The sequence below is a fragment of the Moschus berezovskii genome, chromosome 5, assembly GCF_049115385.1.
Source record: "Moschus berezovskii isolate FMDL1 chromosome 5, NW_MosBer_1.0, whole genome shotgun sequence".
Taxonomy (NCBI): domain Eukaryota; kingdom Metazoa; phylum Chordata; class Mammalia; order Artiodactyla; family Moschidae; genus Moschus; species Moschus berezovskii.
In genome coordinates this window covers 67,695,256-67,722,583 of record NC_142464.1, presented here as the reverse complement: position 1 = coordinate 67,722,583, position 27,328 = coordinate 67,695,256, and the positions used below count along the sequence as shown (strand labels likewise).

Below are 27,328 nucleotides of genomic sequence, written 5' to 3'. Positions count from 1 at the left end.
GTGCAATTGTGCGGTAGTTTGAGCATTCTTTGGCATTGCCTTTCTTTGGGATTAGAATGAAGACTGACCTTTTTCAGTCCTGTGGCCACTGCTGAGTTTTTCAAATTTGCTGGTATATTGAGTGCAGCACTTTCACAGCATCATCTTTCAAGATTTGAAATAGCTCAACTGGAATTCCATCACCTCCACTAGCTTTGTTCGTAGTGATGCTTTCTAAGGCCCACTTGACTTCACATTCCAGGATGTCTGGCTCTAGGTCAGTGATCATGCCATCGCTACCAATTTTTATTTCTACCGATGGTGTACAAGGGTTTCCTTTTCTCCACATTCTCACCAACATTCATTATTTACTGTCTTTTTGATAATAGTCATAGGATGTGTAAAAGGGTTTTTGAATTGATTCTTTGCATATTTAGGAAGGTTTAAGATATCCAGCATATTTTTTTTACAATAATTAAGATCTGTTTTCCCATTAATTCAAATAGAACTACTTTTAGTGGTATACAGAAAAACAAGTCTGATCATCTTAGCAATTTATAAGATGATTCATTCTGTTGTTTTAGTTGAGGTCATAATTTGTCTAGCATGGTCATAATAATAGCTAACATTTCTTCTTTCTTGGGTTGTCACTACATTTCATATGTGCTATGTATTTAATTCTTACCTGTATTCAGATATAGGCAATATAGGCAATGAGGAAACTAAAGCTTAAAGGTGTTAAAGAATTTGCCAAAGGCCTTGAAACTCTAGAAAGTTGCAGACAAATCAAGATCTGTCTTCCTTCCGAGTCCAGCTAAGCACAGCTGCCGTGGAGTGGCTTCCCCAAATAATTGCAAGTGATGTTAAACTGCTTTAATGGAGACAGGGTGCGATTATAAAGTAATGAGGCTGAATTGAAAAGTTGCATGCTCATTCTGTTTACTCTGTGTCATCTCTTTTAAGATATATGAGAAAGGATGATGTCTGTTTATTGATAGATGGGTCTTTTCTTTTCAGTTATCTTTCAAAATTAATAATCATATGGTTCCAAAATTAAATTATATGTTAAGATAGACAATGAAAACTTCGAATCCCATCTCATCAGAATCTACTCTATTCCTCCAACCCGCTGCCCAACCCCTTTGGTATCATTTTTATTAGTTTCGTATTCATCCAGCCACTGTTTATGCAGATGTAAGCTAAAAGGGAGAAAAATTCCTTTCTTTCAAAAGGCCTTTTCTATAAAGAAAACCTATTTTTCTCTCTTTGCTTCGAATTTTAAGTGAGAAAAAATCTTGTTAACAAAGTTTACTCTTTGTTTAGGAGCTCTCCTCTATGGTTAAGTGCTTTTCCTTTGGTAACTCTAATAACGTATGGAAGTAGGAGTTTCTGTCACAAGTAAGTTTTTAAAATTCCTAATTTAAGTAGGTGAATTGCACCAGCTCACAGTATATTTGAGTATTATGTTGAGGAGAAAAAAATCCCACCAAACTGATCAGGCCCTATATGTATTCTGTGTTTTTATCTGATATTTGATTTTGAAGGTACAATAGATAGTGCGGTAGCATTCATTAAAAAACAAAGCATGATCTTTCTGATAAGTAGTATCCATTTTGGTAAGTCTGGCGGCTAATTTCCTTTTTTCTTATTCTTTGTAGTTGAGGCAGTCCCAGTCCTACTGCACAGACACAGAATGTCTTCAGGAATGTAAGTAATGATGAAACAGGAGGAGGCTTGGCGTTGGGGGCACAATTAGAGATCAGAATATGACTGAACATTTGCCAGAAATTATTCTTACAGTTTGCTGTTTAAGGAGATGACTCTCAGTAATGTATCTCCTACTTAAATTGCTTAATTTTTTAAGTTAAAAATGTGTTTTTTGGTCCTGCCACAAAATCAGAACCGGTTCATTGAATAAAATCATAAAACCACAGATACAAAAAAAGAAAAAGAAAAACTTCCAGAATAATAAAAGATGACCACTGTTGACAACTTGGTGTAAACCCTCCCAGGCCTTTTTTTTTGGGCAAATATGTGAGGAACCGGGCACTTTGGGTTCATTGAACTGAACACTGGTGCTTTAACACAAACCCCTCACTCTTTCCCTAGCACCTATCTGCATCCATTGGCAAACTTTTGAGAGTTTGTGAACGCAGGAAGGGGAGGCCATTTTTTGCCAAGGTTTGGAAGCTTTGGGAGCCATTGGAATCATTCCCTTGGCTCTGACATTAATAGTCTCAAGAGGGTATGGACACTGGTAAGGTGTCCCCATGACTTTTGAGGCAGTGGTGATGATAAAGTGAGAATCAGTGTAGGAAGGTGGATCCTGCATGGTAAATGTAGCTGGCAGACTTGGTGGCCGTAATGCGAGGCATCTTTTTTCAGGACAGAAATAACCTGAGGGATACTTTGAGGGGAAGTAGTAGCCAAACCAGTCCTGTACCATAATAATTTGACCATGAGAATGGAAGTATGACATTCACAGGATGGTGAAGCCTGGCACAATTCAATTCATATATACTTACAAAAATGGGATCACTTTTTATGTGTTGTTTTTCACTACTATACTGTCACTTTATCAACATGTATTTACCTTACAAATATTTACTAAATAATAATTCATTATGAGGATGTACCTGTGTTCAAATAATTCCCTTCTGTTGGAATCTTAGGTTACTAATATATTTTTGCTGTTATAAATAATACTTAAACATCCTATGTACATTTTAAGGCTTTTGACATATTGCCAAATTGCACTTATTAGTAGGCTAGTTGCTTGTACTTCATATCTCTGAAGCTGAGTGCCACTTTATTATGTATATGAAGCTAAAGCCACACACAGTAAGGTATCATTATAATTACTGTTATTACTCTGTGAACTGGGCATCCCATCAAATTCTCTAAATGGAACAACTTAGAGGAACAGAAGCTAGTACAGCGCCTGGCCCAAAGTAGAAGCTTGTCAGAAGGTAGTCCTTTGGTGCAGCGGGACAAGAACCATACGCCTCTGGGCGGGAAAGTAACGGACAGACGTTCAGGTAGGTTTGGGGCATGATGGGTGGTGATCGATGCACTACTCCAGGTTTTTTTACATTGCCTGTTCAGTAGCATTCACTAACCTACAGTGTTTCCTCTGATAAGCAGCTCAGATTTTTGCCCCAGCAGAGAAACTAAAACCTGTTCTTCTTGTTGAAATTAATCTCATTGAACTTCTTATGGGGAAAAAAAAAATTATTGTATTTGTGGTGTTTGTGACCCTTGAGCCAGCCCCACTTGTAAACCAAATATACTCTTATTTCTGTGAGTGAAATTTCACTTCTTTAATCCAAACATAAAAGCAAGATTCTAGAGCTTGAGTATTAATTCAGTTATCTTGGCCAGTCGTCCACCACCCGCTCCGCTCACCCCAGTCCTTTTAGCCTTTGGTGGAAATCCTTTCTAACAGCCGTGTCTTTAAATGGTTTAAACAGTCATTTCCTCTGAGTGATATGTAATTATTTTTCTTTGTATTTTAAATCTTCTGCATTGAGATAATGCTCATATATTAAGTATATATATTAATCAGGGGTCCCCAGAACCCCCGTTCTGTTTCAGTGATTTGTGAGAATAGCTAACAGAATGGAGGGAAATAATTAAATTGCTGTTACCAGTTTATTATAAAAGATGCAGCAACCAAATGGGAGAGATGCGTAGGACAGGGTACAAGGGGGAGGGGTGCAGCACGTCCCTGTCTTCTTGGGCGCACCACCCGCCCAGCTAACTTAGTGTGTGCCCTGGCCCAGAAGCCCTGTGAACCCCATTGTTCAGGGGGCTTGTGGAGGTTCCGTTTCGTAGGCGTGAATGACTCAATCATTGGCCATCTATATAAGTTTAGAGAAATAATCCCTTAGGATCTGTCAGCTATTAGATCCTCTCTCTCTTTCATCTTCCTTGTGTCCAACTAAGTTAATAGCGTCACTGTGAATATTCCATTTGACATCTTACTTTTAATACTTACTTTGTCTCGTAACCAAAGACTTAACCGTTGAGTAGAATGGAACACTGTATTTTAGTGTACAAAATCCTTTTACATTTTTATGATGTGACATTTTTCTAGGCCATAGGGTAAAAAGTATTTGTCCTCTTAAGGCAAATAATTCCTAGGCAGTGAAGGGAACAGATTTTATATCCCCCATGTGATTGTGCTTCTTTAATACTCAGATTACTTGGCACTGTATTAATGTTTAGAATCAGTTCAGTTCAGTTCAGTCGCTCAGTCGTGTCCGACTCTCCGCGACCCCATGAATCACAGCACGCCAGGCCTCCCTGTCCATCACCAGCTCCTGGAGTACACTCAAACTCATGTCCACAGAGTCGGTGATGCCATCCAGCCATCTCATTCTCTGTCGTCCCCTTCTCCTCCCGCCCCCAACCTTTCCCAGCATCAGAGTCTTTTCCAGTGAGTCAACTCGTCGCATGAGGTGGCCAAAGTATTGCAGTTTCAGCTTTAGCATCAGTCCCTCCAATGAACATCCAGGATTGATCTCCTTTGGTTGGATCTCCTTGCAGTATAAGGGACTCTCAAGAGTCTTCTCCAACACCACAGTTCAAAAGCATCGATTCTTCGGCGATCAGCCTTCTTCACAGTCCAACTCTCACATCCATACATGACCACGGGAAAAACCATTGCCTTGACTAGACGGACCTTGGTTGGCAGAGTAATGTCTCTGCTTTTTAATATACTATCAAGGTTGGTCATAACTTTCCTTCCAAGGAGCAAGCGTCTTTTAATTTCATGGCTGCAATCAGCATCTGCAGTGATTTTGGAGCCCAAAAATACAAAGTCTGACACTGTTTCCACTGTTTTTCCATCTATTTCCCATGAAGTGATGGGACCAGATGCCATGATCTTTGTTTTCTGAATGTTGAGCTTCAAACCAACCTTTTCACTCTCCTCTTTCACTTTCATCAAGAGGCTTTTGAGTTCCTCTTCACTTTCTGCCATAAGGGTAGTGTCATCTGCATATCTGAGGTTATTGATATTTCTCCCAGCAATCTTGATTCCAGCTTGTGCTTCTTCCAGCCCAGCGTTCCTCATGATGTACTCTGCATATAAGTTAAATAAGCAAGGTGACAATATACAACCTTGACGTACACCTTTTCCTATTTGGAACCAGTCTGTTGTTCCATGTCCAGTTCTAACTGTTGCTTCCTGACCTGCATACAGGTTTCTCAAGAGGCAGGTCAGGTGGTCTGGTATTCCCATCTCTTTCAGAATGTTCCACAGTTTATTGTGATCGACACAGTCAAAGGCTTTGGCATAGTCAATGAAGCAGAAATAGATGTTTTTCTGAAACTCTCTTGCTTTCTCCATGATCCAGTGGATGTTGGCAATTTGATCTCTGGTGCCTCTGCCTTTTCTAAAACCTGCTTGAACATCTGGGAGTTCACGGTTTACATATTGTTGAAGCCTGGCTTGGAGAATTTTGAGCATGACTTTGCTAGCGTGTGAGATGAGGGCAATTGTCCGGTAGTTTGAGCATTCTTTGGCATTGCCTTTCTTTGGGATTGGAATGAAGACTGACCTCTTCCAGTCCTGTGGCCACTGCTGAGTTTTCCAAATCTGCTGGCATATTGAGTGCAGCACTTTCACAGCATCATCTTTCAAGACTTGTAATAGCTCAACTGGAATTCCATCACCTCCACTAGCTTTGTTAGTAGTGATGCTTTCTAAGGCCCACTTGACTTCACATTCCAAGATGTCTGGCTCTAGGTCAGTGATCACGTTATCATGACTATCTTGGTCGTGAAGATCTTTTTTGTACAGTTCTTCTGTGTATTCTTGCCACCTCTTCTTAATATCTTCTGCTTCTGTTAGGTCCATACCATTATTTAGTACCAAAAAGTTATCACAATAAAAACCATAGTGGCCAGATCATGTAAAGGCTCTTTCACTTCTCCCTGTTGACTTTACAACAGCTGCTCCTGATACTTGTTTGTATTGGCTGCATGCAGCTCCAGGGAGTTTGAGTAGCTTATATGTTCTGAGACTTCATCAAGAAGCCTAGGTCAATTCAGATATCCGGTATCTCTAATCCCAGAATACATGGTTCAAAACTCAAGCAGTTAATTAGTGTATAGTGAAAAGATGATTTCCTACTCATATTCTCCCATCTGTCCAGGTCCTATCTCTGGGTATTACTGGCCTTCTGTGTATCTTTCCACAATTTCTTTTTGCATATACAGGCAAGTATTTATTATTTGCCACCCCCCCTTTCTTAGTACACACTGTTTTTCACCTGTTTTTCCCCTCTGTCAAGAAATAGCTTGTCGCTTGTCTCATGTAAACGTCCCTCACCATTGTGTTACAGCTTCACCCCAACCCCCACATACCATAATTTCTTAATTGGATGCTCTTGGCAAACATTTAGGTCTGTTTTCAGCTTTCTGTTAATAACCCTGCAGAGTATGTCTATGTAAAGTACCTTCTAGAGCCAGTCTTAAGTTTGTGCTAGTGCTGTAAACAAAAATACTGTGATCATTGGTTTGACTGTCCTGGTTCAGCTATTGGCTTTTATTCTGATACGGGCTTTAAGTTATTGGAGAATGAGAGAATGTTGTTATCAAACCTAGCAGGTCAGGAAAACTGTATCTGTTTAGCCTTTTTAAGTAGAGAATTCTGCATATGATTGCCCTGCAGAAATTTTAGAGGCACACTTGCCTTTTTCTTCCTCCTCCTACCATCACCCTTTCAGGCATTTGCCAAGTGTTGTGTTTCTTTCATCTTGTTGCCATTTATATCTGACCCTTTTTCATTCTCACTTCACCATCTTAGGCAGTCCAGTCAGTCACACCAGGGTCTTCCGGCATTTGGTCTTTTCTGTGCTCTCAGTTGCTAAATCATGTCCACTTCTGCTCTTCTGTCCATGGGATTTTCCAGGCAAGAATACTGTAGTGGGTTGCCATTTCCTTATCCAGGAGATCTTCCCAAACCAGGGATAGAACCTGTGGTTCCTGCCTCATGTCCTGCACTGTTAGCAGATTCTTTATCGCTGCGCCCCCAGGGAAGCTTAAGTTGATCCTAAGGCTGATCAGCTAGAGCACAGATCAGTAATGGCTGATGTTGATCGAATACCTATTGTGTTCCAGGTGCTGTGCTACTTTTCATGTACTGATCATTTCCGTCTTCACAACTATTCTATTAGATGATGGTAATATTTCCATTTCACTGGTAAAAAAAAAAATCGAGGCACAGATATTATTTATTTAAGAGGTGGTAAAGTCAAACATTTATGAGATGGTTTCATTTTTTAAAAGTTAATGAACTAATTAGGAGAAGTAGAAAACCATTCTTACAAACTAGAAATGCTACCCTAGTCTAGAGAAGAAAGGAAAGAAGGGCAGAAAAAATGGAGCTTTTTTTCACCAGACAAGAGCAGGTTGTAGGATGTTGTTGAATGAGTTAAATGAGAGCATGCCAGACAGGGAAAAATAATGAGTCCCCAGAAGGACTGAATTTGCGAAGTTGGTGAATGGCAGCCAAACTAGCATTGAACTATTGCATCAGATTCACTTGGAAAGCTTTAAAAATATTGTTGGTTCCTGACCCCACCCCAGAGCCGCTCCTGAATTAGATGATGTGAACCAGGGCCTTAGAAATGGTGGTGTTGATGTTGTCACAGGCTATTCTGTTGGGCAGCAAGTCAGGGATCCACTGGATAAAGCAGGAAGAAGGAATGAGGTTGACTAGAGCAGAGGATGATTTTTCTGAGAAATGGTAAGAGGTAATATTGATGAGCAGGGCCGTGTCTTATGAGGAAAGGCCAGGCTGAAGAGTTCAGAGTTGAAGCACTAGACAGTGGAGAAGTGAGTCACTGGGTTAGTCAGCAGAGATGTGTTGAGAGCAGTGTTCTAAGCAGACTTTTTTGGCAGCAGTGTGCAAGAAGGAAAGGCTGCAGTAGGAACCAAGCTAGGAGACAGTAATGGGGAACTAGGAGTCATGTTATCACCATGAGAGTCTTCAAACAGAGAGTGAGCATTTGTCATGTTTGCTTTGTCTAGAACTAGGCATTAGTACATCTGTGATCTGAGGTTTAACTATCTGAAACTTCACAGTCCTTTACTTGTGAAGAGCACCAAAAAAATAAGGGACCCATTTTCCACACTGAATTGGCATTGGGCTTACACTTCAGGTCTAACTAATGTAGCATTTTACTTCTGCCTGGTACACTGTATGAAGTGATCATATATAGACAGCGCAGTTCTCTTCCTTTGGCTACTTTTATATACTCTAACAGCTAGTTGTAAGTTTATCAAAAATCCTTTTAAAATCTGTATTTTCCAATTTTACTACCCACAGCAGTAATAATTGTCAGGGGCCTGTCTTCTATATGATACTGTCAGAGAGTATGACATAGCAAAGAGGTTAAGAGCACAGACCCTGGAATGGGACCACTGTATTTAAAGCCCAGCTTTGCCATATGCCGACTGTATGACATTGGGATTTAACCCCCTTTCCTCCAGTTTCCTCATCTATAAAATGAAAGATATTGTATACCTGCCATAAAATAAGATTGCTAAGGAATTCTCTGGAGGTCCAGTAGTTAGGACTCAGCACTTTCACTGCTGATGGCCTGGGTTACTTCCCTGGTCTGGGAAGCTGGGAACTAAGATCCCACAGGTCTCCAGGCACAGCCAAAATAAAAATAAAAAGATTGTTAAAAGGGATTAAGAGAGATCATGCCTGGTTCAAAGTAGCCGCTCAACTTTTAACTGTTATTTAGTAATAAAAATAATAGGTAATATTTTGCTTTTTTTAAAAAAAAAACACTCTTGGAGCAGCTTAAAGGATAGAATTAGAGGAGTCAAGAGTAAGTATGAGGAGGCTGGTTAAGAGGCCATTGCAGTAGACCAGACAAGAAGTGATGGTAGCTTGAACAAGTGGGCGTGGAGCTGAAAGTGGACAGATTTGAGTGGTATTTAAAAACTAAAATTGACAGTAACCACTTATAGATACTCTTTTCTCTAGAACTCTGATCTTCTAGAATTTTCATTTCTGACACTTTGAGTTCTCTAATACACATTCCATTTATTATAAATTTGTTAAGCTTGTTCCATGAGCCAGGTACTTGTTATTCTGAAATAAATAAGATACGGTTGCCTTGAGGAACTGATACCTACACAGACACCTGATTTTTTTTTTCCTCTGGATAAATGCATAAACTTTAAAATAACTAGATATGAATCCAAATTCTATTTCCAAAAAAAGGCCAAATTAATCTCTTTGTTTGAAAATGTCATTAAAGGGATCTTTAATTCATATATGTGCATCTTAGATGTCCCCTTTTCCTTAAGCTCTATTTTTTCAGGCTGCTTCTGTAATTAAAATGTACAATCCCCTCTCCCCTAGCGTGTCTTTCCTGTATATCAAGTGGTCTTATCTTGGGTTCTGCAGATCTCAGTATAGCTATGAATTGCCATGAATCTTTTGGAATTATTAATATATACAAAATTGTTGAATGTGTATACATGGATTTTTACCGTAGAAAGTCTTTTTTTTAATCAAATTCTCAAAGGATTCTATTACCCCAAATTATTAAGAACTACTATACTATTAAGAATCTTTATTTAATAGGCTCTGGCTTATGACTGTTTTATACCATTTATCATTTAGATTTTCTCACAGGAGGAAAGGGAAATTGAAGATGTAATATTTAATAATTCTTAAAATTATTAATAGTTTTTATATTAATACAATTTTGAAGTTATTTAAACATTTGAGTTTGTTTTTACATTTACCTAACAGCATGGTAATTATTCAACAGTTTTTGTTGCAAATACATTTTCTGTTTGTTTTTAGTGCCAGGACCCTCTAGTGATAATGGCATCAGTATTACCATGATCTTGATGGCCTGGATGGTTATTGCAGTGATCTTGTTTCTGTTGAGACCTCCTAATCTAAGAGGATCCAACCTAACTGGAAAACCAGCCAGTCCTCATAATGTAAGTGTTGTGGATTAGAGATCTTTTGGGGTGGGGGAATGGGTGTAGCCAGGGAAAGGGGTGGAGTTGTTTTGACTGAAATATCTAAATTAGCAAAAGGAAGGTTTAGCTCATAGAGTAAATTGAATTCTTCCTGTGTAGTCCCAGTAAGTCTTACAATCCCAAATGGCTTAGTTTTCATGGAGTTACACATAGAGAAGTACAGACCAGTAGCCCCCACATCATTTTAAGAAGAATTTCAATGTTTACTTACACAAGAAACATAAAAAATGGTCCAGTTCATAATAATCCACAGTGATAGTTCTCAGATCTCAGTCCTCCAGTTTCTAGTTCTGTCCACCTCACAATTGATCCCTTGCCTCTCGTGTCCCAAGGTTCCTGGATACTCTTACTAGCTACAGTTCAAATGTCCCTACATGCGCCTGTGTGTGCAAGCACACACACAGAGACACACACACACTCATTCACTGTCTCTCTCTCCATTTTCTCCCCTTCTGTCCTAGATGTGAAATATAGCAGAGACACGGAGCCCATCTGGCCCAACCTGCTTTCCCGTCCTATTTCTCTCAAATTCATTCTGATAGTTCTGCATCACAATAGGTCAGCTGAGCTGGCAAAAGGAGTGGTAGGAATCATTTATGCTGATAAGTCTTGATAGTCACAATTATAACAGTTTTTAGAACTTAAATGAAAAATATGATAAAGTGACCCAACAGGGAGTTTTTGATTACTGTCTTTAATAGAGCCTCCATTAAAGGATTCTTTTTAATTATTTTCAGAGCCAATATTTATACTTTTTTTCTTTCTCATTTGATTTGGGTATTATCTCTCTAAAACTATTTCCATGGTGGATTCACTTGTTGGACACCAAATTATCCCACTAGTTCCCTTCTTCAGTCTAAAATAATTGCTTCTTTCACCCAATCTTGTGTTGCTAATACTAAAAAGAAGTTTAACTAGACCAGTTGCTTATATAGGAGAAAGCAAATATGCAACGTTAATTGGTCAGTGCTTTGGGACTGGAACATTTAGATATGTAGCATGCTGACTTTAGTTAAGAAAGAAGCCATCATTAGCACTATATAAAATGCCTTATTTTTAGGTTTTCTTGGAGAGGAGTGTATCCATAAAACAGCTTGTATGTTGTCTTGATTAAGTGCTTTCTCCCTAGCCTTTTTTCTTTCTATGTACAGTTTTGTTACTTTCATATCAAAGAGCAACATCATCAATGCTTGGAGCTAAATTAGAAGCCATTTAAAAGTGACAGAAATGCAAGATTACCATCCCCTGAACCTTAGTTCATTGTAGACCAGCAGTTCTAGGAATGGTAGTCCCACAGCTCTAGGAATAAGCATGAAAACATATTGACGAATTCCAAGCAGAAAAATTGATTATCCTCATCTGGGGTTTCATATAGCATATCAGAGTAATAAATAAGTGGAATCTTCCTAATGATTCCTAAAAGCTCTGCTCTTTACAGTTCAGTAACAAAAATCATTTCAGCCTGGTTTAAGTAATTGGCTTTATTGGTGTACATATCAAAAAATCCAGAGGGAGGGTCAGTGTTTAGAAAGTTTAACAGTTCGTTAGAGACCTAGTTTCTTTCCTCAGACCATTATTTATTCTAAGGTAGGCTCCCTTTCTGGTCCCTGTAGGGCAGCTAACCAATAGCAGCTGGAGCCACATATTTCCTCACTGACAGATGTTCTGTAGAGAGAAATACAAGTCTTTAGCTTCATTTTAATTGTACTGTACTCAGCCACCTTATTCAAGAAGGATGAGACTACCTTAATTGGTTTAAATACCGCCTCGAGCTGTCAGGGAGAGCACTTTCACCTGAGTCAATATCACTGTTAAACAAAATTTTCTTTTCTTCCATACTACAAAGAAGAAAAAGACAAATGTTGGTGAATCACAGTGCTCTCTTGTGCAGAAACATAGGAGAAGTCCAAATAAGTATATGATTTAGGATGGGAAGCTGAGGGCTGTCGCTGCTCAGTTCTTACTGTATGTGTTAGATTGGTTGCACTGGGCAATTTAAGAAGTCACTTTCATAATTTCTCTCTCTCTGATATCAGGGACAAGATCCACCAGCCCCTCCTGTGGACTAACTTTGTGGCTTTGGGAAGTGAAAATAGTTTAACACCTTGCACGACCAAATGAACGAAGATGACCAGAGTACTCTTAACCCCATTAGAACTGTTTTTTCTTTTGCATCTGCAGTATGGGATGGTATTGTTTTCATGAGCTTCTAGAAATTTCACTTGCGAGCTTATTTTTGCTTCCTGTGTCATCACCTTTCCTATATTTGAGTAAATGATTACATTAAAAAGTTACATGGGGCTTTTTTGGTTATCCTAAACTTAAACATTCCATTCGTTCTGTTTGTAACTGTGATCATAATTTTTATTTCTGGCCTGATAGAAGGAAATTTGAGATCTCCACATTTAAATATTTTAAGTAGTTTCAATGGGTTTAAAAATTGTTTTTTAATAAGGTATTTATAAAGTTATTTGGGGTTACCTGAGATTGTATGAAAGAAAATTAGAACCACACTGTATTTATATTTACCTTGGTAGTTTATTTGTGGATGGCAGTTTTCTCTAGTTCTTAGGACTGTGACAACTTTGGGGATGTTTTACAAATTACAGCTGAAATCTGTGTCATCCACTACAGATGATTTATGTGGCTAAGAAAAGGAGAAAAGAAATGAAATAACTGTTTACTAAGTTTTTATTCCCATGAAATGTCTAATATTAAGAAAACTTTAAATAAACATGATTTAAATATGGTGGATGATTTACAGTCCATTATATGAAATTTGTAAGCCTCTGCACACTAGCCTTATTACACAGTTCATGAAAGGAGGAAAAAATTTAATTCTTTCTACTTTTGCCAGGTATAATCTATACAGTAATAATTTAAGATATAACTTATTTTTAAAGTGGGTGCCTCTCAGGAAGCTGCTTTTGTGTTGTAAACTTCCCTGTTAAATGAAACGATCTTAAAGCTGTCTTGGGGGCCTGTTTGGTTACTGACATTTGACTGCTATTTACTCTTTTTTTTTTTTTTTTAAGAAAAAATTTAGAGTCTTGTTATCTTTCTGACTTTAAAAAATATTTAATGAATTCTTGGTTTACTCCAAGAGAAAAGGAGGAAAATGAGAAACAATCAGGATATTTTTTCTCAACCTCTGTCTCATTCTTGTTTGGTAATAGGATGGATTGGGGTGGGGAGGAGCACTAATAGAAGGAAAATTTTGAAATGTATAAAAATGTAAAAGGTTTCATTTGGTTTTGTTCAGTTTGAAAGAAAATGAATACAAATGGCATAAAAAGTCTGCATGACCCGTGTGGTTATAGGATTTTTTTCTAACAAATGATTGCAGATGATTTATGGGGGCTAGAAGATACTTTGCTGTCAGTGTAAGGATGCTCCCCCTCCCAGATCAGTTTAGCTTTTCACTGTATAAATCTGAGAAATTACTTGTATGAATTGAATAAACTTCTCTATATTATTGTACTGTTTAATAGAGTCTCTGATACAATTACGTGACACTTGTAGGGTATTTTTCTCCTTTATTATGATTCTGTTCTAGGCTATAAACACTGTAAGGGCTTCATTTCATTATATAATCCAATATTGAATGCTTGCATTCCTCCTGTGCATCTTGGCTTTGTGCTCAACTTTTCTTGAAATAAAATAACCTACTGTTAATTACTTGTGTTAATCGAGGGGTGTCATAACACAGGTAAGTCAAATCCTGGGTAAAAGAACACCATAGATTTAAGGTTTTTCCTCTCAATATGGCCTATTAAAAGCCTTCTCAGTTTCTTAGCTTTTAAAGCAGAAAGGGCAGGAATGGCCTAAGATGGAGCTGAATCCCTATAATCATTTCTTTTTCTGCCCTTGCCCCTGAACTTGAAAGGCTAGCACATATCTCATAATAGTCTGCTCTTTAAGCTGCTAGAAGGCTAGTCTCTGAAAGAGATAGTGATGTGTCACTGAATCTGTGGTTCATAAAGAACTAAGAATTGACTTTGGGGAATTCGTTGGTGGTCCAGTGATTAGGACTGCATGCTTTCACTGCCGAGGGCCCAGGTTCAATCCCTAATCAGGGAACTAAGACCCTGTAAGCCACATGGAGTGGGAAAACAAAAAAAAGAATTGACTTTGGTTGAAGAAAGTGGCTGTGACCTGGAAACAATATCTAGTATTAGCTAGAGACCTGGAAATCTGGGTTCTTATTCCTAGTTCTTCATTTCTGTAATGTATACTTAATTAACATTACATTAGAATATTAACCTTTTCCTATATGGACCGTCTATTTAATTAATAACAAAAGTTCCTAGTGAAGTATTTAGTCTTGGTTTTTCTGCTTGTATTCTGTGCCCTCCCAACAAAGACAGTATGCGGTAGCACATAAAGTATTCCTTTTAACCTAATTAGTAATTTATATTATTCTGTTTTATCCCTAAGCTTCTACATGTGGCCTTTTTATTGAGCACACTCTTACTCATTATTTGGCTTATAAACATTCACCTAAATTATGCTATAATAATTTTTAAATAGTCTGGAAAAAAGCTTCACATTTTAATCACTTTTGGCTCTTAAACAGCCCACAAATGCCAGTAATAGTTTATTTTGTTTTAGAGTTATTTAATGTTATTTTATGCAAAATAATGTTTGTTTTGTTTTGCTTTCCACATGGAAAAAACATTAGAACTGTGTATAGTAAAAGATTTTATCATGTACCTATCCAAACACTATCCCAAGTTCAACAAGTCATATTTTAATTTTAAACTACTTGGAGAGAGTTTCTAAAGTAACTATTAACTACGGCTACTCAGTGGTTACTTTTAGTGTCTTTGTGATATGCGATGTTACAGTGTTTATAAATTATCTATATCTTATATTTTCAAAGGAACCTCAGAAGTCTCACACCCTGAATCAAAGTCTGTCACTCTAAATGAATATGTGCTAAAATTTGACCAGCTCAGCTTAAGACACAAAACGGCAACTTGAAGGAGAAATTGAGAGAGTTTAAATTAATGGGTGAAATTTTTGTTGCTGCAATAGTAGGTTTAGTCTTAACTTTATAACATTTCTAAATGAAAAGTCATATGTATTTGTTACTGTGTCTGATGATTACTTTGGTAAAAGCAAAAGTGGTCATGTGATGTACCAAATGTTAACTGCTGTTTTTAAATGTTTAAATCATGCCAAACAAATCATGTCTGTGCCATCCAGGGTTTATTGTAATCTTTTACTGAGTACTTGGATTGGGAAAAAGGGCTTGTACTATGCACTTTTTATTAATGAATAAATAGAAAACATTAGTAACACTCACTGTTTTCTGTTTGGTTTTTGTGGGAAGAGACACGAGCATCTTTTGCCTAGTAAAATGTTAAAGTCCTTTATTAAACAGTTTTTTTTTTTTTTTTGGTAAGATTCTTTAACCCTTAACTAAGATGGCATCATCGACTCAAAGGACATTAGTTTGATTGAACTCCGGGAGTTGGTGATGGACAGGGATCCCTGGCGTGCTGTGATTAATGGGGTCGCAGAGAGTCGGACATGACTGAGTGACTGAACTGAACTGAAGACATTCCTAAGCGAGAAGAACTTTTGAGTTATGCGAAGAATATTTATGAAATAGCAATCTGGGGCCAGTATTCAGAAGTAAGGATTCTAAGAATCTCTAGGAAATTAGGTTGCAATTACATTTCTTTTGTTATTTCTTCCTAGAATACAGGTCCAGTAGACATTTTCTATCCAATAGTGTTAATTATATGAGCAGATGTATGTTACCCAAAAGGAGCTAGACATGTAACTGTTCTGAAAACACACAAAAGTGAAAATTTGCTTTTGCTCTATGACCTGGAATGCACCCAGATACTAAAGATCACGGAAGCAACTAAGGGTTCATTGATAGATGAACAGATAAAGATGTGGTATACATGGAATAGAATATTATCCAGCCATTAAAAAAAAGGAATCTTGCCATTTGTGACATGAATGAATCTAGAGGATATTGTGAAGTGGGTCAGAAGGACCAATACCATATGACTTCACTGATACGTGAAATAATAAGAAAAAAATGAAAACAGACAGATACACAGAACAAATGGGTGGTCGCCAGAAGGGAGAGAGCAGGGTGGGAGGTGGTGTGGGGAAGCAGGGGAGGACAAAATAGGTGAAGGAAATTAACAGGCACAAATCTCCAGTTATAAATCAGTCACAGGGATGTAATATACAGCATAGGGACTATGGTTAATAATAGTCTAATAACTTTGAGAACAGATGGTTACTAGACTTGTGATGATTTCATGTCCATAAATGTCAAATCATTACATAGTATACCTGAAACTAACATAATGCTTTATGTCAACTATACTTCAACTTAAAAAAAGAAATCCCAGGACTGGAACCTGGGTACATATTTAGAGCTCTGGTTGAGAGAGGAACCTACAAAATCAACTGAGAAGGAGCATCCTGTGAAAGAAGAAAACCATATGAATGTAGTCTTGGAAAAGAAAGCAAATCTCTAAAGGGAGGAGGGCTCAGTGGTGTTAAATTCTACTGAGAAAAAACATGGAGGTGGAGAGCTGAACATTCTGACAAAGGATTCATAGTGAACTTGAGAAAAGGTGTTTTGTTGGAGTAATGATGAAAACACAGCTTGGAGTAGTTAAGAAATTAGGGTAAGGAAGGAGAGACAAGTACAAGTGACTCTTTGGAGGGGGTTTACAGTGATTGGGAGCAGAGAAATGCAGTAGTAACTTGAGTGTGATGAGGGTCTGGGGCAAGAAGAAGTTTCTATTGCTGTTGTTTTAAGATGGAAGATAAGAGTATGTGCAGAGTTGTCAGGTGATACCCAAAGAGACCCCTCCACAGTGATGTCACTCCTGTATTGGCCTCAGCACCAATATCATCGTGTCTGACAGCAAGACTCACTAATACCTACATGCTTTTGCCAAGGCTCCCTACTCTCTCCCTACACTCATGGCCTGACTGTGGTCATTCACCTTAGAGACTACCTTGATTAATCCTGTCATGTCCTGTTCCCCTATTTATATTGGCTTCCACAAGTCCAAGACTCCAAGGCCATCATCATTCCCCTCAGCTGATTCAATCTCATACCTTTCCTCATCCCCCAAACCTCCTAAACTTAAGGGTCATCATCTGCAAAAGCCCCGTATTGTCAACCCTTTCTCTGAACAATCCCTTCCCTCAACTATGGTATCTCCTTAAGGGTACTAACTCTTGCCTCTTGAGTGAGACCTGTTTTCTTTCCCAGATCATATGACCAAGGAATGGAGACAGAGTGAACCTCTTCCCAGTTTCTCTTTTGGACAGCCAGGCTATCATTCTCTACTCCCCAAAACTCTCGAACTCTTGACGCTCAGGCTGTTAAGAGTATTCTACCCTAGCTTTCACAGTTATTTTAGACCTCTGGATTACTCCTCACTCTTTGAAGATTTTAGCATGGACTTTCTGCCTGTCTTTTCAGCATTCTTCTATGCTGATTCTGGTATCAGTATCCAAGAAGACAACCCTTTCAATACTCAGTCCCCTAACATCCTCTAGTTGCCTCATTTTCCACACACCTGCAGCCATCCACTCCATTAGCAAATCCTAGTGGCACCCCACTCCAGTACTCTTGCCTGGAGACTCCCATGGAGACAGAGGAGCCTGGTGGGTTTTAGTCCATGGGGTCGCAAAAAGTCGAACACAACTGAGTGACTTCACTTTCACTTTTCACTTTCATGCATTGGAGAAGGAAATGGCAACCCACTCCAGTGTTCTTGCCTGGAGAATCCCAGGGACGGCGGAGCCTGGTGGGCTGCTGTCTATGGGGTCACACAGAGTCGGACACGACTGAAGTGACTTAGCAGCAGCAGCAGCAGCAGACCTATAATTTTAAACTTTATTACTTGTATGTTCCTAAGAGAATTTTGAAAAGTGGCATACTATCTTAAATGTTTTTTTTTTTTCTTTTAGAAGTCAATGCAAAGCAATCTTGATGCTCTTTCTTAATACAGGTTCATATGTGTCCCTCCCACTTCAGAAACCATGCTACTGATGTCATTTTAATTCTATTTTTCTGTATTTTGCCTAAATACACAAGGAGGCAGAAGGGGATCTAAGCCTTGATTTGTAGCTTTCACCTAAACTTGGCTCCATGTGTGAGCAAACCAAACAGAATCTCTACAGCTACCTTCATTTATTTTAATACAGTTGTTCAGTAAAGCCACGAGTAACAGCAAGATTAAAATGCAAAAACTACAAGAGACTGTAAGACTTGCAGACAAAACTTGATAGCCTCAAAGCATTCAGATAACTGCAAGCCCAGCTGCTGTTCTTCCTGCCAGAATCAGTGTGATTAAACACCTTGGAATGTGAAGTCAAGTGGGCCTTAGGAAACATCACTGCGAACAAAGCTAGTGGAGGTGATGGAATTTCAGTTGAGTTATTTGAAATCCTAAAAGATGATGCTGCGAAAGTGCTGCACTCAATATGCCAGCGAATTTGGAAAACTCAGCAGTGGCCACAGGACTGGAAAAGGTCAGTTTTCATTCCAATCCTAAAGAAAGGCAATGCCAAAGAATGCTCAAACTACCACACAATTGTACTCATCTCACACACTAGCAAAATAATGCTCAGAATTCTCCCAATTGAGGCTTCAACAGTAGGTGAACCGAGAACTTCCAGATGTTTAAGCTGTATTTAGAAAAGGCAGAGCAACCAGAGATCAACATCCTGCCAATGTCTGCTGGATCATAGAAAAAGAGAGTTGCAGAAAAACATCTGCTTCGTTGACTACGCTAAAGCCTTTGACTGTGTGGATCACAACAAACTTGAAGATTCTTAAAGAGATGGGAATACCAGACCACATTACCTGCCTCCTGAGAAATCTGTATAGAGGTCAAGAAACAACAGTTAGAACTGGACATGGAACAAAGGACTGGTTCCAAATTGGGAAAGGAATACATCAAGACTGTATATTGTCACCTTGCTTATTTAACTTATATGCAGAGTTCATCATGAGAAATGCTGGGCTGAATGAAGCATAAGCTGGAATCAAGATTGCCAGGAAAAATATTAATAACCTCAGATATGCAGATGACACCACCCTTATGACAGAAAGTGAAGAGGACTTAAAGAGCTTCCTGATGAAAGTGAAAGAGGAGAGAAAAAAAATCTGGCTTAAAACTCAACATTTAAAAAACGAAGATCATGGCATCCAGTCCCATCACTTCATGGCAAATAGGTGGGGAAACAGTGGAAATAGTGAGAGACTTTATTTTCTTGGGCTCCAAAATCACTGCAGATGGTGACTGCAGTCATGAAATTAAAAGACACTTGCTCCTTGGAAGAAAAGCTATGACCAACCTAGACAGCATATTAAAAAGCAAAGACTTTACTTTGCCAAAAAAGTCAAAGTCAAAGTTATGGTTTTTCCAGTAGTCATGTATGGATATGAGAGTTGGACTGTAAAGAAAGCTGAGTGCCAAAGAATTGATGCTTTTGAACTGTGGTGTTGGAGAAGACTCTTGAGAGTCCCTTGGACTGCAAAGAGGTCACACCAGTCAACCCTGAAGGAAATTAGTCCTAAATATTCATTGGAAGGACTGATGCTGAAGCTGAAACTCCAATACTTTGGCCACTTGATGTGAAGAACTGACTCATTTGAAAAGACCCTGATGCTGGGAAAGATTGAAGGTAGGAGAAAGGGACAACAGAGAATGAGATGATTGGATGGATCACCGACATGATGGGCATGAGTTTAAGCAAGTTCCGGGAGTTGGTGATGGACAGGGAAGCCTGGCATGCTGTAATCCATGGAGTCAAAAAGAGTTGGACATGACTGAGCGACTGAAGTGAACTGAACTGAAACATCTTGGAAATTTTCGAGAATGGCTCTGACTTTAGTCAATGCTTAGACCATTTTAGACATTGAATATGTTTTTAGATATAAGTGAGTATAATTTTGTTAATAAAAGTATTAAACATCATATAAGATGAAACCTCCAAGTGGAAAAAGTATTGTAAGATTTGATATAACTAAGTTTAACTACTTTACTGAGTAAATCTTTTAAATTCTATCCATGTCAATTTTATCCACTACCTCCTGTCATTTTTTGTAGTCCTGCAAAATATTTAAATTGCTTTTAAAATATTCCAACTCACTAATTATTTTTTTTAATTTATTTATTTTAATTGGAGGCTAATTTCTTTATAATATTGTATTGGTTTTGCCATGCACTCACTAATTTAAATGGCATCTTTTTTTTTTTAATTCAGAACATGCCCAAAATGTCCTGTTTCTACCTCTGAACTTCAAATAAATATAAAATGAGGAAAGACAAATTTGAAGTGTCTTGATTAATCCGTATAAGGGACTTTCCCCAAGCCAGAATTCACTTTATCCCTTTGTTTGGCGCCCAGAATTTTACCCCTGGCGAATGGATCATACATAGTAAGGGTTGGTTTGGATAAAAGGTAAGTCTTTCTTTTGTAAAATGCACTATTCTTGGACAAATCAAATTTGAGAAAGAGTAGCTGTGAAAGTTAAGCCAGAAATTTATTCCCTTAGTTGATTAAGAAATTGATTCCCTGGCCGGAGTGAATTGATCCGGGAGTTGAAGAGGGCTTCAAAGGTGGGAAGTGAAGTCAGTACCTCAGTAACCGGTCAGTATATGTTTTGTGCTTTATTCTGTTATCACAGAGAAGAGAAGAAAGACTGCAGTGAATGAAGATTCCTCTGAATTTTAGCACTGCTTTTTCTACTGTGTTGGCTTTTGAATGAGGATGACAATGGAAGAGATGAAGAATGAAGCTGAGACCACTTCTATGGTTTCTATGCCCCTCTATGCAGTCATGTATCCTGTGTTTAATGAGCTAGAACGAGTAAATCTGTCTGCAGCTCAGACACTGAGAGCAGCTTTCATTAAGGCTGAAAAAGAAAACCCGGGACTCACACAAGACATAATTATGAAAATTTTAGAGAAAAAAAGTGTAGAAGTCAACTTCACAGAATCCCTTCTTCGAATGGCAGCTGATGATGTAGAAGAGTATATGATTCAACGACCAGAGCCAGAATTCCAGGATCTAAATGAAAAGGCACGAGCACTTAAACAAATTCTCAGTAAGATCCCAGATGAGATCAACGACAGAGTGAGGTTTCTGCAGACAATCAAGGATATAGCTAGTGTAATAAAAGAACTTCTTGATACAGTAAACAATGTCTTCAAGAAATATCAATACCAGAACCGCAGGGCACTCGAACACCAAAAGAAAGAATTTGTAAAGTACTCCAAAAGTTTCAGTGATACTCTGAAAACCTATTTTAAAGATGGCAAGGCAATAAATGTGTTCATAAATGCCAACCAATTCATCAAACCAACTTGATACTTCAGACCTTCAAAACTGTGGCCTGAGAGTTGTATATCTTAAGAGATGTACTTCTCGGTGGCAGTATTGGACTGCCTTTATCTGTAAATTTTAAAGTTTGACTGTATAAATTATCAGTCCCTCCTGAAGGGATCTAATAATCCAGGATGTTGAATGGGATTATTGCCATCTTACACCATATTTTTGTAAAATGTAGCTTAATCATAATCTCACACTGAAGATTTTGCATCACTTTTGCTATTATCATTCTTTTAAGAATTATAAGCCAAAAGAATTTACGCCTTAATGTGTCATTATATAACATTCCTTAAAAGAATTGTAAATATTGGTGTTTGTTTCTGACATTTTAACTTGAAAGCGATATGCTGCAAGATAATGTATTTAACAATATTTGGTGGCAAATATTCAATAAATAGTTTACATCTGTTAAACATTTCTTTTTTTTTTTTTTGATGCTCTATTCTCACATGTATTTTTATAACAAAGTATTCATTAAGGAATTCAGCTTTAGGGAGAATAGTTTTGCCACTCTGATTATCTGTTTGGGCTGTATTTTCTAAATTTTGGGCAAATTTACAGACACACTGAAAAATGTGAATGGGAATACCACTGAACTGAGACCTTTGCATTCAAAGAGTTGTCCATCGCTTGGACTGCTTTTCAGAAATGCAGGTTCTCAGGCCCTTCTCCAGACCTGGTAGGTGGTTGGTGGTTTAGTTGCTAAATTGTGTCCAACTCTTCCCAACCCCATGGACTGTAGCCCGCCAGGCTCCTCTGTCCATGGGATTTTCCAGGCAGGAATACTGGAGTGGGTTGCCATTTCCTTCTCCATAAACATTTCTTTACTTGAAAAAATGCATATATATATATGTGAATATATATATGATCAGAAGACCAAGACGACTTGGTGTAATGTCTAAAGAACTTCTAAGGGGAGCTTATTAGCAGTTTATTGGATAATAAAGCAACAAGAATTCCTATTTTTTTTGTCCTTAATCACTCTGGGCAAAAAGTAGTTGATGGAGATATTTTTGTTAGTTACTCTATTTGAGGTACTGAGTATTTTTCCAACCTTTGTCTTAAGAGACATATGAGAAGCAGATGGCAGTTTATAGTGTCTTCACATTCTGCTGCCATTTTTGAGCTCTGTGACAATGTAAGATTAAGTCTTTCTGGTATGCTGGGCCCTAATAAGCTTTGCGCCTTTTTTCCATAAATAGCCACAACTAATAGTAATTTGAAGCTATACCAATGCTAGTTGGTTTGAAATTTCATGAGTGTTAATAATATTATATACACTCTTTAAATATGTACAGTTTTGTTTCACCATAGAGAAACTCTAAGGAAATTATGTATCAAGTATTCATGTTCAGTGATTTCATTTTTCAATTATGATAAAATAAAGGAAAAAAATCAGAATTTGTTTATCTTTTAAAAAAAAAAAAAGAAATTGATTCCCTTAAATATATCTGTGCAAGGCATAACTAACCTTTACTGTCAAAGCCAAAATAGTGTCACCCTTGGTGTGAGATGAGAGGAGGGGGAGGATATTACTAAAATCATCATGCTTTTATTCCCTGATCATCTTGCTCTTTTTTAAAAAACATTATTATTTATTCATTTTTGCCTGCATTGGGTCTTCATTGCTGCATGCAGGCTTTCTCTTGTTGCAGCGCATAGGCTCTAGGGCACATTGGTTTCCATAGTTGCAGCACATGGGGTCAGTAGTTGTGGTGCTTGGGTTTAGTTGCCCTGTGGCTATATGACCTTCCAGGATCAGGGATCAAACCTGTTCTCTACATTGGTATGCGGATTCTGAACCACTGGACCACCAGGGAAGTCCTGATCATCTCTTGAATCTGTTCATTGCTCTAAATCTCCTGGGTTACTACACTGGACATACTGCTTCTAATTCTTGATGGCTGTAATTAGCTCTGAATTGCTCTCTCTAAATTCATCCATTTTATTCCTCCAATCACCCTCTTTGTTTCCCCCAGTTAATGCCTGTATTTCCTTTAGGAGCTTAATTTTCAAAATTTGATGAAGGGGCTTCTCAGGTGGCTCAGCAGTAAAGAATCTGCCTGCCATTGCAGGAGATACTGGTTCAATCCCTGGTCTGGGAAGATCCCACATGCCTCGGAGCAGCTAAGCTGATGTGCCACAACTACTGAGCCTGTGCTCTAGACCCCAGGAGCTGCAACTACTGAGCCCATGTGCCGCCATTACTGAACCCTAGAACCTGTGCTCGGCAAAAGGAAAAGCCACTGCAATAAGTCTGCTCACTGCAACTAGAGCATAGCCCCTGCTCGCCACAGCTAGAGAAAAGCCTGAGCAGCAGCAAAGAGCACAGCCAAAAATAAATAAACTTTGAGGAAGCACCCCTGACCTGCTGTGTTAGATGCTTCTATTGTGTATTCCCACAAGACATTATATATATCTTCCTTAATAAAGTTATTTTACATGCATCTGTGTTACTGATGTTTCCCCATAGAGAGTAAAATGTAGGAAGGCTGGAAATGTACCATTCTTTACTCTCAATTCTATTCCTAATGACCAGCACAATTTTATCACATAGTAAACACTTGGGGGAAATTTCTATTGAATGACTGAATCAAGCGCTTTTTAAATTTTAAGAGGAACCTGTTTGTAAATTGAAATCTTACATGAAATTTTGATAATATGAAGCAGATTGACAGATAAAAGTAGATCTGCTCTGATATGGAGAAGGAAGTCGGAGACACAGTGCTCTGTCAGCTTTAACTTCCCACTCATTTTCTCTCATAGACTCTGACACACCACAAGGGAAACTCAGAGCTCCATGATACTTAATCTGAAAATAATTGCCCTACCACATGCAGTTCTCAAACTTTTTGTTCTCAGGACTCCTTTACATATTTAAAACTTGAAGACCCCAAAAAGCTTTTTCATGCTTATTATAGCTAGTTGTATTGACCCTTTTAGAAATGAAAATTGATAAATCACAAAGAAATACATCAATTCCTTAAACTTAGCAATAGTAAGCCCGTTGGTGGTGGTTTAGTCACTCAGTCATGTCCAACTCTGTGTGACCCCATGAACTGAAGCCGCCAGGCTCCTCCATCCACGGGATTCTCCAGGCAAGAATACTGGAGTGGATTGCCATTTCCTTCTCCAGGGTATCTTCCCAACCCAGGAATCAAACCCAGGTCTCCTGCATTGCAGGCAGATTCCTTACCAACTGAGCTACGAGAAAAGCTGTAGGTCCATCACATGTCAACATAATGTATTTTTATTAAAAAATTACTTCTAAATAAAAAATTAGAAGATTGGCGTTGCTTTACATTTTTGTAAATCTATAATATCTGCACTGACCTGTTATAGGTTCTTCCCTGGTTTCTCAGATGTAAAGAATCTGAGGGAGACCAGGGTTCGATCCCTGGGTCGGGAAGATACCTTGGAGAATGAAATGGCTACCCACTCCAGTGTCCTTGCCTGGAGAACCCAATGGACAGAGGAACCTAGTGGGCTATATAGTCCACTAGGGACTATATTTTGGGTTCTTTGGGGTCGCAGAGTTGGACATGACTGAGCGACTAACACACACACTGACCTGTTATAATACCACATGTCATACAGCCTCTGGAAAATTCTACCATATCCTCGTGAGAGAATGAGTGAAAAAAGAAAGGGACATAATAATATTATCATAAAAATGTTTTATACCTTCTGGATCCCTTGAAAAGTTCTCAGAAATGATCAGCACATTTTGAGAACCATTGTCCTATATCCAATGGCCCATTCTAGCTAATACTGATAGTTTGATTTCATTTCTAAGATTCTATTGAGCTTTTTGAAGATTATGATCATTATCAAAATACTAACAAAGAATGTGAAGTGAATAATAGGTAGAAAAATGTTGAATTCAGAATAAAGGGACTAGAATAGTGGTTTTTTATTAGAAAGCTGACTGTAACAGTAAACAAATCTATGTATGCACCAAGTTAAAAGAAAAAAACCTCTGGGACTTACTTGGTGGTCTAGTGGTTAAGACTCTGTGCTCCCAGTGCAGAAGGTGTGGGTTCGATCCCTTGTCTGGGAACTAAGATGCCACATGCAGTGTAGTGTGTCATGGCCAAAAGACCAAAAAAAAAAAAGATACCTCTATCAAATGCATTGAAATTACTTGTTCATTTGTCTCCCCCACAAGCGTGTGAGTTTTGGAAGAAAGAATTGGAATTTGATCTATCTTTAGTCTCTAGGATAATGTCTAACACAATAGGCACTAAATCTTTGCTGAATGAATCAATTTAAGCATATAGAATGTACAACGCCTACATATGCTATCATTTTTTCTAGGATTCACAACAAACAATTCAACAGCTTGTTTCAAGTGCACTTCATGCTCATATCAGAAATCTGTTATCTAGATGGTATTTTAAGGTGCCTTTATAAACTTCTATCCACTTTCCTCAACATGTTTCAAAATGGTCTTTGACTTCAAGTACAGATTATATTACTTGAAGTAATTATTTAAAAATATTTATATAATTGATTTACAATGTTGTGTTAGTTTCAGGTGTACAGCAAAGTGATTCAGTTATTTATATATATATATATTCTTTTTTCAGATTCTTTTCCATTACAGGTTATTACAAGATATCAAGTAGAGTTTCCTGTGCTATACACTAGATCCTTTTTGGTTATCTTTTTCTTTTTTTGGCCCTGTCCAGCAGTATACCGGTGGTTACCCAACCAGAAATCCAACCAGCACCCTCTGCAGTGGAAGCGCAGGGAGTCTTCACCACAGACAGCCAGGGAAGTCCCTGGTTATCTATTTTACATATAGTGTGTGTATATGTTAATCCTAAACTCTTAATATGTCCCTCCATCCCCTTTCCCCTTTGGTAACCATAAGTTTGTTTTCTATGTCTGTTAGTCTATTTGTATTTTGTAAAGTTCATTTGTATAATTTTTTAAAAAAAGATTCCACATAGAAGACGTGATATCGTTATCTTTGACTTCACTTAGAACGACAGTCTCTAGGTCCATCCATGTGATGTAATTCTTAACCAGAGGAAAGAAAAAGTCATGACTGCTTTTTTTTTCCCCTTTAAATTTGAGGTTTAAGATGACCTTGGAGTGGGGAAACTGGAATAGAACTGCTCTCATTAAAAGTGGGCGGCTCCATACGTTAATTTCACTCTTCCTCATACGCGGCACCTAGATCTTGCATGCTCTCTGCTACCTGTCGTGCACAGACGTCTCAAATCCCGAACTTGGCAGGAGTAGCTGGAAAATCTGCCTGGAGGGCATGGCTGTCTCGCTTCTCTACTCCAGGATCAGGGTGGGGATCACTAACTGGTCCAGTCATGATGGACTCAGCATCCATCTGGCGTGACTCCTTCCCAGAAGCGGCGGATCTATGTAAACTGACTAAACCCTTGGGAGTCGGGCCCGCAGGGTACGAAGGATCCACGAGCCTGGAGGACGTGGGAGTGGAGGAAGCTGCTGGCCACGTCTGATCCACAGGGTCTAGGGGAGCCGGAAGACAAGGCAGGCCCTCTAGGCTGCTGGGGAGACCGGAAAGGGGGCCTAGACCTTCCGGTCCCCTTGGGCCTCAGCCCCAAAGTATGGCTGACCTGGCGCGCACGCGGTACCACCTCAGCGCCGTCAGACAGGATGGGGACACAGGGAAGGAACCGGGGGCCAGATGGCAAGAGAAGACTTCAGACTACCGGCGAACTAGTACCTGACCTACTCGCTCCCCGGGCTCTAGCGGTTTGGGCCTCGGTGGACCCGCAGCGCACACAGCTCCGCCCAGCGCGACTCGCGGCAGGGGCGGGGCCGCTGAGCTGGACGCAGCGGATTTGCTCAGCTTCGGCCGGGGGCGGGGTCTGCCCCTCCCGGCCACGGCTAGCCACGCCCTCGTATCCCCGCCGCGGGGCCCCGCAGGAAATCGGGGCGGGCCCTG

At 38.9% G+C, this 27,328-nt stretch overlaps 2 protein-coding genes across 2 annotated transcripts in view; both read left to right on the top strand.

Annotated features, from left to right (window-relative positions):
• SMIM14 (small integral membrane protein 14) overlaps window positions 1-15,305 on the top strand; it is a 68,147-nt gene extending 52,842 nt beyond the window's left edge. Inside the window, exons 3-5 of the mRNA XM_055434185.2 lie at window positions 1,638-1,686; window positions 9,818-9,960; window positions 12,039-15,305. Coding sequence (XP_055290160.1) covers window positions 1,638-1,686; window positions 9,818-9,960; window positions 12,039-12,071 — 225 coding nt within the window. The 3' untranslated portion in view covers window positions 12,072-15,305. The remainder of the gene's footprint in view (window positions 1-1,637; window positions 1,687-9,817; window positions 9,961-12,038) is intronic.
• Window positions 1,669-21,808, top strand: LOC129561547 (programmed cell death protein 10). Its single transcript, XM_055434184.2, is given in 3 exon segments — window positions 1,669-1,686; window positions 20,693-21,352; window positions 21,355-21,808. Coding segments are annotated over 2 exon segments (633 nt in total). The 5' UTR covers window positions 1,669-1,686; window positions 20,693-20,769; the 3' UTR covers window positions 21,405-21,808.
• Window positions 21,809-27,328: the final 5,520 nt, after the last annotated feature.